Source organism: Protopterus annectens, chromosome 2.part2 (genome assembly GCF_019279795.1).
Source record: "Protopterus annectens isolate FY-2018-M chromosome 2.part2, PAN1.0, whole genome shotgun sequence".
NCBI classification, from domain to species: Eukaryota; Metazoa; Chordata; order Ceratodontiformes; family Protopteridae; genus Protopterus; species Protopterus annectens.
Genome location: NC_056730.1, coordinates 8,269,827 through 8,286,918, shown reverse-complemented (window position 1 = coordinate 8,286,918; position 17,092 = coordinate 8,269,827). Strand labels below are relative to the sequence as shown.

General features: G+C 41.9%; 1 protein-coding gene across 4 annotated transcripts in view; it reads right to left on the bottom strand.

Moving 5' to 3' along the window:
• PDE8B (phosphodiesterase 8B) overlaps nt 1-17,092 on the bottom strand; it is a 2,824,882-nt gene that overhangs the window by 470,801 nt on the left and 2,336,989 nt on the right. For all 4 annotated transcript variants that reach the window (XM_044063695.1, XM_044063696.1, XM_044063693.1 and 1 more), the window contains one exon: nt 15,858-15,946. In XM_044063695.1, coding sequence (XP_043919630.1) covers nt 15,858-15,946 — 89 coding nt within the window. The remainder of the gene's footprint in view (nt 1-15,857; nt 15,947-17,092) is intronic.

The following is a 17,092-nucleotide window of genomic DNA, read 5'->3' as shown; positions in this document are numbered from 1 at the left end:
CTAGGAATTGTTAATGAAATTCATTACTATAGAAGGTTTCAGCATCTCATTTCTCACTCCTAGCATTGTAGGATTCTAACCCATTCAGCATCTTGATGTCCCAGTGCTCGGGATGAAATCCATATTTGGGGAAATGTGTTGTGACAGTGGAAGCTCTCTTCTATTGTACCCTCAATCTTTTGGAATCCATGGACTAAGTACAGTATGTGTACTTTTACGTAATCATACAACATATTCTAAAAGTATGCAACAAGTAATCACAGGCAATTGGCCAATGTTTAACCACAACTGTGAATACTCTTCCCACTTATTTTTATGTAAAACTACATTTTGCCAACATGCCAAAGCCTATTTTAATTGTAGATGATACTGGTTAGTATAATTATTAGTACTGCTTAAGTGTGGTGTGTACGCATATCAGTACAATTAACTTGTGTCTACAGTACATAGCATTCCTAGTATATATGAACCACTATCAGCTTCCAATTACGCATTGCTTTACACTATAAGCTTTACAATATTGCACACAAATATGCTCTTTCTGCTCAGAGTTCCATATATTAGCAGATAACAGCTGTATGTATATACAGACATGACCATACTGCGTTATGCTCTGACTAAGCACAATATTCAAGACATACCTGGAAAGTTGAGGCATTTCTGCAACTCCACAAAAAGAATTGAATATAAAATAGAAAAAAACACAAAAACTGGAAACAGTTCCACCGTGAAAACCAAAAAAGAACAAGGCTTGGTATCCAATGAAAATTTATTCTGGTACCTCGGCTTTTTGCCTTCTAAGGAATAACTCATACATTATACAATCACTCAATTTATACACCAAGTGCTGTTACAAAGCATTTAATTATCCAATTATCCAATTTATCAATAAATAAAAATTCTCTATACATTTAAACCAATCTCCACTTACACAACAAGAAACTTTTAAAAAACGTTTTATATATAAATATATGTATATATAACTAATAATTACTTCTTCATAAATTTTACTTATAAAATTCTCTTACAAAGTTAAATTACTATAAATATTCATTCCCCTAGGATAAAGTGTCCTAAAATTAATAATCATTCTGCACTCCAATCTATTAAGTTCATCCTTAAAACTGCCCCCATACTTTAAAATTGGTCGTGCCAACAAACTAAAGAACAGACTAGTCTCAGAACCCCCATGTACAGGCCACATCCAATAATCTGCGCAACACCCTGGGAGTTACAATAAAAAATTTCTCTGGCCTTATAAAGTCTACCATTAATTTTACAGCCATTTAGGTTCTTTACCCTACCACATACCGAACAATGTCCACATATTCGTGTCCCCACTCTGTCACCCATTCTACTGATCAAACCATCCCCACTCAATAATTCCTTCAAGTTGTTGTATCTTCCAGAAGAAAAAGTTATGTGTTTGGGGTTTGGATGTGGCTGTCAAGACACCAAATGATATACTGGGCAGACTAAGAGAAAGGTGAAAGTTAGACTAATGGAACATTTGGGAGATATTAGAATGCGGAATGTGAATAGTCATGCAGCTAACCATTTTGTGTCTGTACATGGGGGTTCTGAGACTAGTCTGCTCTTCAGTGTGTTGGATAATTGGATAATTAATTGCTTTATAACAGCACTTGGTGTATAAATTGGGTGGTTTTGTAATGTTTGAGTTATTCCTTAGAAGGCGAAAAGCTGAGGTATCAGAATAAATTTTCACTGGATTCCAAGCCTTGTTCTTTTTTGGTTTTCATGGTGGAACTGTTTCCAGTTTTTACATTTTTTTTCTATTTCTACAACTTCACTCATCTCTCACTTTGATGGTATGTCCTGCATAATATGGATGGCCTTTGGCAAGAGATTTGGCAAGATTTTTTTCTTTACATATCCATAGAGTTTAAGTGGGTTAGGCTGACCTTTGCAGAGGAGTGGCTCCACTAAGCCCTCCTGTTCCAAGCAGCATGACTACAGTGTAACATGGATGTATAATCCCAGCCTTGCTGGGGTTGCCAGTTGGGTAAGAAGGAGCATAAGCCTGAGAGCCATCTTTGTTGTTGTAGAAGATGTCTTAAAATCATGACAGGTACTATAAACCTATATGATACAACAAGTCCAATTGTGATGGGTAGTACATACCTATAGTGATTGTAAGCTATGAGGCACAGCCATCACTTTAGGTGTATCCCCAACCCCCTCTTACAGTGCAAATACTCTTTGCGGCCTACTCATTCACCTAGCTCAACTCCTGATCATGCAACCAGGCTTCATCAAGGCTCAAGGTCACAAGGTCACAAGTTCGACCTGCCTCACACCAGCATGTTGATTCTATCCCTTTCCAAAAAGACAGGTGAGAAGATATAACGTCATCACTACTTATTTGCCCCATAACCTCCTGCAGTTGCTTGGGCCACTAAATGAACCAAGGCCACAGGAGGTCAATGTCAGTGCTTCATCCCTTTACAATAATGGAGCTTGCTTCCTCTGCAATATTTGCAGACTTTGGTATATACCTTTGGAATCAGTGATTGCTGGTGAACATTTATGCAGTGTGTGTTAGTATTCCCTGGCGTGCTACACATTGTAGAGGAAATAAGCTTTTCTTGTGAATAACAGCCATTAGCGATGCACTGCAGAGCTAGATATGGTAGTCAACATGTCATGCAAGTCTGTAGTATTCTGAGACGCCTGCATAAATGGAATAGCTTCTTAATATGGCGACAGTGCAGCTGCCTGATAGCAAAGTACATCCACTTAGCTTTATATCACATCTGTTGGGGTGTGTGCCAATTATTAGGTCTTTGATATGTACATTACTATTGTGCTTCTGCCATGTGTTTGTTGCTTCGAACACTATTGGCTGAAGGATACCACCTGTATACCATGATACTACCTACATTTGTGAAGATTCCTTTGGAAACCATTCTATATAGATGGCAATGCTTCCATTGTAATGCTTTCTGTGGGCACTTTTTTGTGGGTACTGATGCATAATTTCCACAGGCAGACCTCAGTTGATTGAAAATCTACTTTCATTTCTAAAGACTGCAGTGTATGGAAAATGTGTTAACTGCACTTTTTATTGAGTGCAGTTATGGCTGAGTGCTGCAGATGTCAAAAGGAGGAAGTTGGATTATATAATGCTAGTGTGGGTTTGTGATATTAATGCTGAAACTTTATGATATACTGAAAGTTTCAACATTAGGGGGTGGGAATGTGTGTGTGAGTACTTGCAGGCTAGGGACAGAGTATGGGCAAGGTAAGGGGATAGATTTAGTGTTCAGTGTGTGTTATGTATGTGTGCGTCTGAGTGTCTTGTGGAGGGATGGTGCTACAGAAAGAGTTTTTCTATGTAAGGTGTAGGGTCTGAATAAGACGCAGGGACAGGTTTAGGGTTAGAAAACATTAGCAAAGTAGTGTGGGAGGGAGGGAAGCCAAGCAGTCACTCCAAGCCAGAGTGCAAAACCAAGGGCTACACCAGCCCCATTAAATACATGTTAATGGGAATGGCAAAGTCCTATGCCTGATTCATAAAACAAATATGGCTCTCAGAGCTGAAACTTCTAAAGTTGATAAAAAAACTGAAGCAATTGAGTAGCCCATGGAAGTCTATGTGGGGTTTTGGTGAAAACAGCTCAACCTGAAAAGCAATATTGTACTGGAGCCAGTGCACAGTGGGAAGAAAGAATGCCTGCAATAGCAAGTTCCACCTGCAGGTGGAGATGTTTTGCTACTGTGGAAGAAATGGTGTGAGGGATAGCCTAGGACCACTCCCATGAGCAATTAGGTGATGTCTGAATCATCTTCACATTTCATGGCTGGGCAAGTGCCAATGCATGAATATCCTGATTCTAGAGTGATTGAAATGCATTCACAGCAGTCATGTTACCCATTATTCATGCATTCTCCAATCTGCCATGCAGTGGGTACAGTTGTGTAAGATGGCCTGCTGGCCTCACAATTCCACCTGTGTAGCAGCTCTAATAGTGCAAGCCAGCTCACTGCCTGCAGGACGTGTATTATAATAAAAGTGCAGCTGGTGAGTTGGTAGGCCTGCCAAATCCTTCCAAAGTTGTCTGGTGCTACTTTGGGTGGATATGGAGAATCTACTGACTCATTACCTGAGGTAGTGCTACATTAGAAATGTAACACAAAGACATACTCGGAGGCTCTAATAAAAAACTTACTGAAACAACAGAGGCTCCCAAAGCAGACATCCAAGAAAACACCACCTCATAACTCTGCACAAGCAACACATAGTACACAAAGTCAGTGTGCCAAACAATCACAGCCCTTAAGGCGAAACACCATGCCTGATACACTAGTAATAGGTGACTCTATAGTCAGAGACACTGATGTCCCGCTTACCAGGCTGAACAATGAGAGGGTAACGGTGAGCTGCCTGTCGGGAGCTAGGATCCGCCACATAACACAAGCACTCAGGTCACTCCAAAGCAAGTACAAATATGACTCCGTCATTGTCCATGCCGGCATTAATGACCTGAGACGTACCTCCTTGGACTACATGAAAAGAGACATAGAGGAGCTCTCTGATTATGTAGCCCAGGCCGGTATGACCCTGACCCTGAGCAGCATCTTGCCCTCCCCAAGAACGATGCCACAATACAAAGACAAGATGATCAGCTTTAATAATTGGCTCAATTACTGGTATCATTCTAGGGGGATCCAATGTCTGTCTGCTTGGGATGACATGCTGGACAAGCCACGCTGCTTCGCAAGGGATGGCTTGCACCTGTCACCACTGGGCTTCCGGATATTGGCTAAGGCTCTTGCCACCCCCATAGTGCCTTTTTTAGGCAAGGCTCAAAAGACAAACCCACCACCTTAGAAAACAATAAAGGAAAAAAACTAAGGGTAATGCTGCTCAATGCCAGAAGTCTAAATCTCAAGATGCAGGCTCTCGAAGCACTCCTCAGTATGGAGAGCATCGATGTCTGTGCAGTAACTGAAACCTGGTTCAAGGCTCCTGAGAGCACCCCAGCCCTACCAGGTTATACCTCGTATCATGCATTTCGGCCCCAAAACCTGGGCCGAACCACAAAAGGAGGGGGAGTGTCCATATTCATTAAAGACACCCACACCTCCAGGTTAGTGGCAATGCACGAAGCATCGGAGACCATCCATGTGCAACTAACCGTAGGCAAAACTGCTATACAACTTGTAGCATGCTACAGACCACCCTCGCAATCTCAGGAACTCCATTCAGCCTTCCTGAAGACACTGGAAGATATGAATGTCTCACCAAATACCATCATATTGGGAGACTTCAACTACCCAAACATAGACTGGGTGCATTACTCAAGCCCCAGCACCCTAGCCCAAAGGTTCCTGGAATTCATCAACTCAAATGAGATGGAACAACTAGTCACCTCCCCCACAAGGGGAAATAATATACTTGACCTGATGATCACAAACATGGGGACAAAATGCTCAACACCATCAGTATACCCCTCACTAGTGAGATCAGACCATAAACTAATAACCCTAGATATTCATATCCCACCTCCACCCCCAGCACAAAAGACCACAGTGAGAAACTTCTCAAAAGCCGACTTTACACTCCTTAGGACTGAAATGGTATCCTTCAAGCCCCCTGGGCCAGTGGAAACCACATCCCACACTGCTGAATCCTTCACAAATGCTTTCTATGGGCATCTCCAAGAATGCATGGATCATGCAATCCCAAATAAAACCAAGAACCTTTCCACCAAAGGCAGGCATCCTATCTGGTGGACCCCAGCCATAAACAAACTTTATAACAACAGAAGGAAGCTACTGCAAGACAGAGCAAAATCCCATAAAGGGAAGGCATCCCTGATCAGCACTAGCAAAAAACTATGTTCGCTAATAAAATCATCAAAGGCCAACTTCGAGAGAAAAATCGCTAAGGACACTAAAGATAATCACAAGGCCTTCTTCAGTTATGTTAGAAACCTGGGCGGAAACCCTCAGATATGCGCAGAGTTAGTTCATAACGGCAAAAAATACACTGAACCCACAGATATTGCCAACATACTGGCAGACAGGTTCAGTGCAAATTTCTCCCCTCCCTCTCCCCCCAAAAGACGAAATAAATATCTCAGCTGAATGCAACCTCCCTGAAATCTCAGTTGTCCAGGTGAGAGCTGCCCTCAGCAAAGCTAATAATACAGTATCCATGGGACCTGACGGTGTCCCGGGTTGCGTGCTATGTGAACTCCTAGAGGAGCTAAACCCGCACATAAGAACGCTGTTTAATCTTACCCTTGCTACAGGATACGTCCCTGAACACTGGCGTACAGCTACAGTGGTCCCACTCCACAAAGGTGGCACCTCTACAGACCCTGGAAACTACCGCCCCATAAGCTTGACCAGCTTGGTCTGCAAAGCTATGGAAAGGATAATTATGGAACTCATAAACAAAGACATCGGGGACCTACAGACAATTGACCCTACCCAGTTCGGCTTTGTAAAAGGCAGATCCTGTCTTTTAAACCTGGTGGACTTTTTTGAAACAGTCACTAGAGCCATGAATGAAAGCAAAGCAGTTCATACAGCCAACCTAGATCTGGCAAAAGCCTTTGACACAATACCCCACTCAGGCATCATCGACAAGCTCAACAGCTTAAATGTAAACCCGTTTGTCACAAGATGGGTTGCAAACTGGCTAAAGGACAGAACCCACAAAGTCAGAATAGCTGGAGCTATGTCAGACTCTAAGCCAGTCACAAGTGGAGTCCCACAGGGCTCTGTCTTGGGACTCCTCTTGTTCGGCATTTATTTCTCAGATGTGTAGGCAAACATAGGGGGGTTGTGGCTGACAAAGTTCGCAGACGACTGCAAACTAGGCGCCATAGTCGACACACCAGCTGACACATGCATCCTCCAGAAGGGCCTCACAGAAACAGACGACTGGTGCCAGAGTCATGGCCTTAAACTAAATGCCAAAAAATGTATAGTAATCCCCTTTGGAAAAAAACAAAGTACCCACAAATTACCACATAGGTGGTAATCCATTAAGTACGGAAAAAGTAATCAGAGACCTGGGGACCCAAGTTGACAGTGACCTCTCATTTGACACCCATGTCGCCAAAGTGGTTAGAAAGTCCTTCTACCTTGCCCACCTTATCATGAAGGGATTCACATCCAGATCAAAGGATGTCATTGTACCCTTATATTCCTCCCTTATCAGGCCTATGATTGAGTGCAATGCCCCATTTGGTATGTACCTCACCCGGCACCTGCAGCAGCTGGAGAGACCCCAAAAGTACCATACCAAGAGGATCAAGGGTCTCCAGCATATGTCATATGCTGCCAGACTGAAAAAGATCCAGCTCTATTCAGTAGCATACCGCCTGCTCAGAGGTGATCTGTGCCTTACGTACAAGGCCATGTCCAATTCAGAATTAATGGACATGTTCCACCTCAAAAAATCCAAATCTATCAGAGCCACGAGAGCTAAAGATCTAAACCTCAGCACAAATATGAATAGGACATGCTGGAGGGACAGATTCATAACCCAGAGGCTTCCCACACTCTGGAACAGGATACCTGTCCATGTTAGGCAGAGCCCCTCACTGACTCTCTTCAAGAGAAATCTGGACGAATGGATGGGTGATTGTAGGTTTACCCCGGGGGTCATCTCTGTGTCATTGCTAGATAGAGGCACAGTAAACTAAATTTAATTTAAATTGTACACTTTTGTATCATTACATGGGGTGGCGAAAGCCACATACACTCTGGCTAGGCTTATAAATGCCCTAGGGCAGATAGCCTAGTACTATACTATACTATGAAACTATAATACAGCACAATCTTATTATCCACTGTTTGTTCTCTACCTTATAAGGAGGCGTGGGAAACTGTTTTGGGTGTACTTCACCCCCTATGATGATGATGTCACTTCAGAGATGGGGATGGAGATGGACATCAGATTTGATGTCCAGAAGCAGGATGGTGAAGGCTCTTCATTATGCTACCCTTATTGAATCTAGCCCAATAGCATTACAACAAAAAACCTAAACACTAGAATCAATATATTAAATACAAGCGAAGGGTAATGGTGTTAATGTCATACTGTATAGACTTTCCGTAGAATGTGCTAAATGTTTTTAATATGCTGAACAAGTTGGAATACATCAAGCAAGAAATTTCTTACTGCAGCCGCAGTGTCTTACTGTTATTCACCACATGCTGTATGGGGTATAGAGAATGGATAAGTCTGTATTATTACCATATTCAACAGAGAATGGACATGTCTGCATTATTACTGTATTCAGCAGAGAATGGACAAGTCTGCATTGTTACCGTATTCAATAGAGAATGGATAAGTCTGCATTATTGCAGTATTCAGTCTAGCTTGAAGTGTCCCTTCATTATGAAGTTTGAAATGTCAGGGAGGTTAAGGGATTTTGTGAATCACTGCTTCTTTTCCTAGCTGTACATTTATCTATCAGCTGTGATGCATACATAAAGTTAACATTTCTGTAAACTGGTGAATCTGTGAAGCAGTCTGTAGTTTTCCTTTACTCATACAGTTTACTGATAGGATTTTGAGCAAGTATTTTTAAACTGCAAGCTTTCTGCATTAAATAAACAAACATGTACCTGCTGTGAATTCTTGTACACTTTTACTATGTGTATGGTTTTAAAACTTTTCCGATGTCATATAGGTGTTCCTGTATCTTGAGTTTACTTGGTACTCACATACAGGCATTTGTATTGGAAGTAATATCAAAAGTCAGAAAAAATAAGAAAAGCAAATGTTCTATGTATTTGTAAGTAATTTCATGGTAAAATTGATGATGCTGTTTGCAACTCTTGTATATCATTATAATACAACCAGTTGTATATACACTACTGCCTGTGGCAGGCTGGTAAAGAAGGGCTCCCACAATGCCAGGTTCTTTGAATCATGTTCACTTCTGTATATGTGACTATCCCAGCTACAGCATGTACACTTCTTTTTGGTTGCTTATACTCTGTCCTATACTGCCTGCTAAGACATCTAACTTAGTCTAGGTGTCAGACCTGTAGTAGACCAATTTGCTTCCTTCTCCCTGAATAGGCAAGCAGGTGCCATACACTCTCTGCCATCCATACTGGCTGACTCCTCTAGGGCCTGGTTGATTAACTGATTAAATTTTCCTGGGTAATCTAGATCAGTGTTTGGGCTTAATGCCTCTATGTCACAGAACCTGCACAATTAAGCAGTGATGACAGGTGGGTGAGTTACCTTTACTACCAACTGGATTCCAACAGGCTTTGATATGGAATAACATCCCAAACTAAGTGTGCTACTGCATAACCGGGCCAAAAGATAGGGTTCGGCCAATTCCCATTCAGAGTATACTAATGGGGGCTAGCACAGCCTTATGCCTGATTCTAAAATGGGAATAAGGCTTGCCCCACCAAACACAATTCAGCTTTTTCCATTGGAATGCTCGACAATATACAATTCCAAATCAGTAGTGAAGGCCATTGAAATAAATAGGCTTCTTGAAGAGGTGGAAACTCCACCTGTATGTCGAAGCAAGTACTGTGGGCAGCATTGGGTGCGAAGCTAGACTAACTTCAGTACCTTCTTCCACATATAAGTGCACTGAAAGTTTTGGGAGTTGTGGGGACCTGCCAGGGATTGTTTGTGGCCACCTGTGTGAAATGAGATGACTAACTTTTGTGGTTTTGTTACAAACAAACTGAAATCCCTGTTGTCCAAGTGGCCCCAAATCTTTGCCCCTCTTCACCCTCTTCTCTTTTCTTGGTCATAGTGAATGCAGGCATGACGGCCAGTGTTAGTCTGCGCTACAAGAGAGAGCTGCTGTGTTGAACCTTTTCTTTCCCATGATGCTCCACTTGTAAATAGGACCTGTTAGCAAACACTATGCCTGCAATACCAGGTCTGACACACAGGCGAGCATGAGTAGGACCTGTTAGCAAACACTATGCCTGCAATACCAGGTCTGACACACAGATGAGCATGCTTCTCCACAGAAGCTGGATTCAGTAACCTCACCAAATCCTCAAGCAGTTTTGGCATTACTCAGAGAAATAAATGAGCTTTTGTTAACGTAGTTTGTTTTTAAATCTCATTATCTTTTCTAGGTGTAGTGGGCCCCTTCAGGTAAATATCACAGCACTGTAAGGTATTGAATTCGATGGGTTTTACTCCCTGTGATGATGTCACTCTAGGTATCAGCATGAATTTCATAGTTTGGTATAGGCGAGATCAAGATGGTGGAGGTTATTCACTTTTTCTGTTTCCACATTATTTAGTCCAGACCCATGTGTAACATCACCAACTTGTATAAATTAATCATTTCTATAGTCAGGAAGTACTGCAGTAGAAATGTTGACATCTAATGACTATGATAACATGCATTATCCAAAGACTACACTGCTATAGTATAGATAAGCTCTAAATGGGAAATGGCTGCAGAAATAGATAGGCAAGGTACAATACATATGAAAAACAAGCTTTAATTTTAATTTGCAAAACAGTATATACATAGTTAAAAACAAATTCTGACTGAGACATTATTAATTTAAGAGTTTTTCAACTCGACTCAGCAGTATCTGAGAATGGTGTAGGTAAGCCACTAGATTTTTTTTTTCATGATGGCGATTTAATCACTTCCAGTTTCAAACTGTCTTTCTCAAACAACACAATAATGATACAGACACGAGTCCTAATCAGGTGGGTTTTAGCTTTGTACCTACCAAGTACCATCATATTTTAAACTAAAGAGACACCCATGCACTAAGTGAAACAAGAGACATTTATACAGCTGTTTACATGCATAAGGAGTGCTTTGCTCTGTTTCAGCATTTAACTTAGCAACTATAAGACCTGTTCTAGACCTGCAGGTTCAGTCTGAGGCTCAGCTTTATTGAAGGATGCATTTTACAATCAAATGCATAGTCAAGTAATGCAAGCAGGAACGCAACAAGTGATGCTGAGGTTAATGCAAAACGCTGAGAATTTTCCACTGTTCATACTGCTGTAATGAATGATGTTGCTTGTTGGCGCTTGTGAAAAGCACAAGATGTGATACATGACTGGAGAAATATAAGTTGTAAACGTACACATGAGCAGGAGCACAGTGTGATTTCCTGATGGAATATGGTCAGTATAGCCTTACTGAAACTTCTGAAAACAGGCATAGCCAGTGGAATAGAGAGCTATAACCTAACTATAACCCAGGAGGAGTCCTGAGTTCAAGCACAGGTTTGGGTACTTGGTTGAGGTGGTGGTGGTTGCACGGTGATGAAGCATTGTTGGCTTGCCTCGCTTTTGAGGAGGGTGTGGGCACATCCCATTTGTAGAATTCTTGGGGGACACATGAGATCACATGGGACTTTGGCTTCTAGGAGGTGAGGCAGTCTTGAGGGGTACGCCACTTGTGAAAATGAGTAGCAGCTCTCTCAGACACTGACTATGCACTGAACCCTGAGAACTTTACTGAACATGTGCAGTCAGGTTAAGACCTAGAGTAAAAAAAGGATACAACGAGATGGCTGCCCAAATGATGGCACCTCTTATTCCACTCTCTCTTGGCACCTGGTCGTATGAATGAGCCAGTTGATCAGGACAGAGACTGATGATCAGTAGACAATAAAGTCAAAATATTCTCCTATACGCTGTCATGGCATTCTTACTGACTTATTATGCTGATATTACGCATTCTGCCATCACCCAGAATGATGCCACAGTACAAGGACAAAATAATTGACTTCAACAATTGGCAAAGCTTCTGGTGCCATTCTAAAGGGATCCAGAATCTGTCTGCCTGGGATGTCATGGTCGACAGACCACGATGCCTTGCCAGAGATGGCCTGCACCTGTCATCCCTAGGATTCCAGATACTGGCTAAGGTTCTTGCTGCCCCTATAGTGCCTTTTTTAGGCAAGGTTCAAATGACAAATTCACCACCATAACAGAAACAGGCATGCAAAACTGAGGGTGATACTACTCAATGTTAGAAGTCTAAATCTCAAAATGCACTCACTCGAGGCACTCCTTAAAATGGAGAACATTGATATCCATGCAGTGACTGAGACCTGGTTCAATGCTCCAGAGAGCACCCCATGCACTACCAGGCTATAACTCATACCACACTTTTCACCATGTAACCTGGATTGGAACACCAAAGGCAGAGGTGTGTCCATATTCATTAAGGATATCCACACCTCCAGGCTAGTTGCTCAGCATAATGCAGCCGAGGTTATCCAAGTGCAACTAACTCTGGGCAAAACTGCAATCCAAATTGTAGCTTGCTACAGATCACCCACCATGCCCCAGGATTTCCACTCCTCTTTTCTCGATGTACTGGAAAATATTAGGGTTCAACCAAACACCCTAATAATGGGCAATTTCAACTACCCCACCATTAACTGGGAAAACTACTCATGAACAAACTCTTTCGCTCAACGCTTTCTGGAATTCATAAACTCCAATGTCCTGGATCAACTTATCCACACGCCCACCAGGGGCAACAATATCCTAGATCTAATCATTACCAACATGAGTGAATGGTGTTCCACACCTGAAGTCAACGCCTCATTGGTCCCATCTGACCATAAGCTAATTACCCTAGATATCCACATCCTGCCCCCACCCCCCATTAAGGAAACCATGGTAAAACATTTCTCCAAAGCCAACTTCATACTTCTGAAGACAGAAGTGGTGAACTTCATGACACCCATGCAGATGGACAATACAGTTACGACTACTGAATCCTACACAATTGCACTTTATAATCACTTACAAGAGTGCATGGATCGTGCTATCCCAAACAGAACCAAGACGCTATCCTCCAAAAAAGGGAAGTCAATCTGGTGGTCCCCTGCCATAAAAAACTGTACAACAGAAGGAAGAAACTTTTGCAAAAGAGAGTAAAATCCCATGAGTGGAGGAGATCCCTGGTCAGCCTCAGTAAGAAGCTGTGATCCCTGATAAAATCCTCCAAAGCTAGTTACGAAAAGAAAATCACCACTGATTCTAATGACAATCACAAAGCATTCTATAGCTATGTCAAGAATCTTAATGGCAACACTCAGATCTGCTCTCAGTTACAGCACAATGGCACTAAATATACAGACCCAACTGATATTGCCAACATCCTGGCAGATAGGTTCAGTGCTAACTTTACCCCCCTCAACCGCTAAAGAGCCCATCAATATACCGGAAGAATGCAAAGTTCCTGTAATCACGGCTGCACAGGTAAAAACCACACTCTCCAAAGCCAAGAAAACAGCATCCATGGGACCTGACAACATCCCAGGCTGCATTCTACACAAACTACAGAACGAACTGGCACCCCACCTAAGTACCATGTTCAATCATAGCCTCACCTCAGGCTTTGTGCCTGCTGAATGGCACAGAGTGACAGTTATCCCACTCCACAAGGGGGGAGCCACCATGGTCCCCGGGAACTACTGCCCCATTAGCCTGACGAGCCTGGTCTGCAAGGTCATGGAACGTATCATCATGGAACTTATAAACAAAGACATTGGTAATCTCCAAACTCTGGACCTCACCCAATTCGGGTTTGTAAAAGGCAGATCATGTTTCCTAAACCTTATAGACTTCTTTGAAGCAGTCACCAAATCCGTAGACAAGGGTAAGGTGGTTCACACAGCCTATCTAGATCTTGCCAAGGCTTTCAACACCATCCCCCACTCTGGAAGCATAGATAAACTCACTAAACTAGATATAAATCCCTATGTTACAAGATGGGTTGCCAAATGGCTCACTGACAGAACCCACACTGTGAAGGTAGCAGACTCCAAATCTGACTTCAGACCAGCGACAAGTGGAGTACCACAGGGTTCAATCCTGTGTCTTCTCCTGTTTGGTATCTACATCTCTGAAGTACAGGCTAACACAGAACATCTTTGGCTAATGAAGTTCATAGATGACTGCAAAGTAGGAGCCATAATCAAAACTCCTAACGATGTGGACAGCCTACAAAAGGGCCTCACTGAGACAGATCCCTGGTGTCAAAGCCATGGCCTCAAGCTTAATGCCAAAAAGTGCATTGTTATCCCCTTTGGTAAAAACTCTGTACCCATGAACTACAACATAGGCAGTAGTATACTTAACACCGAAAGTGTGATAAGAGACCTTGGGACACAGGTGGACAGTAGTCTCTCCTTTGATAATCACATTGCCACAGTAGTCAGGAAATCCTTCTACATGGCACACCTCATCACAAAAGGTTTCTCATCCAGAAAAAAAGAGGTCATTGTTCCCCTCTTCTCATCACTCATTAGACCCATTATAGAGTACAATGCCCCTTTTGGTATGTACCTCACAAGACATCTACAACTGGAAAGGCCACAGAAATACCTCACAAAGAGGATTACCAGCCTCAAACAGATGCCCTACGCAGACTGTCTCAAAAAACTCCAGCTTTACTCTGTCGCATATCACCTACTCAGAGGTGATCTCTGCATAACATACAAAGTTATGTCAAACCCAGAGCTGTTGGACATGCTCCATTTAAAGAAATTCCAATCCCTCTGAGCTACATGCTCTAGGGACCTAAATCTTGTCACCACAATAAACAGAACATGCCGGAGGGATAGATTCCTGTCCCAGAGACTTCCCATACTCTGGAATAAACTACCTATCTATATCAAACAAAGTTCCTCATTAGCACTCTTCAAGAAAAATCTTGATGACTGGATGGGAAATAACAAATTCATCTCGGGGATCACCTCTGTGGCTCTGCTCGACTGTGGCACATGAAAATAATTTTCTTGGGTGGAAAAAGCCAGGGTACCTTTTTGACTGGGCTTGCATAGGCCCCAGGGCTGATAGCCTAGTACCTACCTATGAACCTATATGTTACACACTGCACATACTAAGTCTGCATTGTTAATATGGTAGCATTCTCTGTATGCTGACACATTACTCTATATGTAGCATATACCTCTCATTATAATTTTTTATCACTATACATTCTTACACAATATTTTTGTTGTACTGCTTAAGGGCACTGCTAAATGTCCTCTGGATGAACCTAGTGACTCATTCAACAAACATTAGATACATATAAGGTAACTAAGAATTTTGATGTAATGATGATTTCTGTTCTCGGTTGCACTATCAAACAAATAAGCATATCATACAACATGTAGATACATTTAATTAATTTTATGTCTAGGTTGTAGTTGAAAAAATATCTATGACAACCTGTCTATTTAATTGCCTTTGGTTTTCACAGCTAGATATACTTAGAGGAAGTCTCTGTGCTGACTGATTGTGTGACACTATACATTATTTTGTCTTATGCATATCTGAAAGGCTGATCAAAAAGGTAACAAAACAAAACAAATACAATTATCCCAAACCACCATGCCAATTGTGTGACCATACCCTGCAGAAACATATTTCACATTCTAATTCAGAGTTGGTTATTTTGGTTAATGGGTGTTCTGGCACAGTCCTTTCACGGAGACTTTGACAGTAAATGGAAAAACTCTGTGCTGTAGTGAAAAATTACAATTTTATTCTCTGTGTCAACCTTCCTTCTAGGGAACAGCACAGATAATCAGAAATGGCAGCATACTGTTCATTAGGCTACAGTTCATCGCATCATGATAAAATGCCCTTCAATTACTAGTCCCAGTTTAACATGGAAATTTTAGATCATCAGCATCATTTTATATCAGAATTATCAGAATTCAAAACATACTCTGCAGTTACATGCATTTAAGTCTAACAGAATGCCTTGTTCTTACCTAGTATTGCAATGTTGCTGCATAAATCAGTCATGATTATGTAAGTATTGTTAACAAGCAGAGAAATTAAAATTCAGAGAGTCATGCTCGTTCCATGCAATCCTTACCCGCCTTGCCCAATCACAGGTGTAATCCGTACGTGCTGCTGTATACTGTCACCCGATTTCCGCCTGGCATGATAGATTCCTTGCCATTCCTGTAACATTAGAAAAAAATAACACTTTATGGGAATCCTGATGAGATTTAAAATCCATATCTAACAAGTTTAATATGACGCTAGGAAAAAAACCTTACCGATATTTGTGGCAAACAATGGTAAACATACCAGAGATATTGCTTCCACTATCTACTTCAGTCAGCTGGATCCATTTTTATAAAGCAGTACCATCACTTAGGTTCGCAGGTTCATACTAGGCTAACAATCTCTGGGATGGCTGACTTCCCAAAGTCATGATGTCCGACTTAGTAGTTTTGGCCTTATTAGACTTCCAATCAGTTGTTTAATATGATGATAAGAACTATTTTGGCAGAACCAAGACCTTGCAGGAAGAGGTATGCAAATTTTACCTTATACCAGTGTCTATCCCAATAGAATCCTATGTGAATTCCTCAGGAAAGGAGTGATAGGGCACTGGTGGGAGTCATCCATCAAGAGGTGATTCACAGGGTCTGATCATGTGGAAGATTATAAAGGTCAGTATAAAGAATGCCAAGGTTTCGAGCAATGCATAGCCATAGCAAGGGTCCTCAAAAGTAAGAATATTACATCAAAGCAGTATTTATTTATTCTTTATTTCTCCTTTGTTTGCTGGGTTAGTGCCACTAAGCTAGTAGCCAGTTTTCAGGGGAGACCTAATGTGGTATTTATACTTGTTTGTTTGTGTCTTTCGGCTTTTCCCGGTTAGGGGTCGCCACAGCAGAACTCCGGTCTGCTAATGATTGGCAGTTGATTTTTACGTACCAGCTTGCCAGGCCTGATGCACAACCTTCAACGAAGGTACGCCCATTCACGCATATCTCCACGCAGAAGATGCTCTAGCTGAGAATCGAACTAGACAGAGTCTTACTGTGAGTGTGACAATGCTACCGCAGCACCACTATGAGGGGAAATTTGGTCAGGGCATCAGGGAACTTGCGCTATTCTTTGGAGCTGCTAGATGGTGCTCTTACAGCAGGAGGGCTCCTACAGCAGCAAAGACAAGCCCTAATAGAAGCAGCAGCATGCAGGAGGAGAGAAAAGCTGCAGAGATATAGAAAATGAGAATTTGGGGAAAAAAATTGTTTGATATGCAGTTTCAGAATGAAACAAAGATTCTAGTGTGGTGGTTGTTCCAAATGAGCA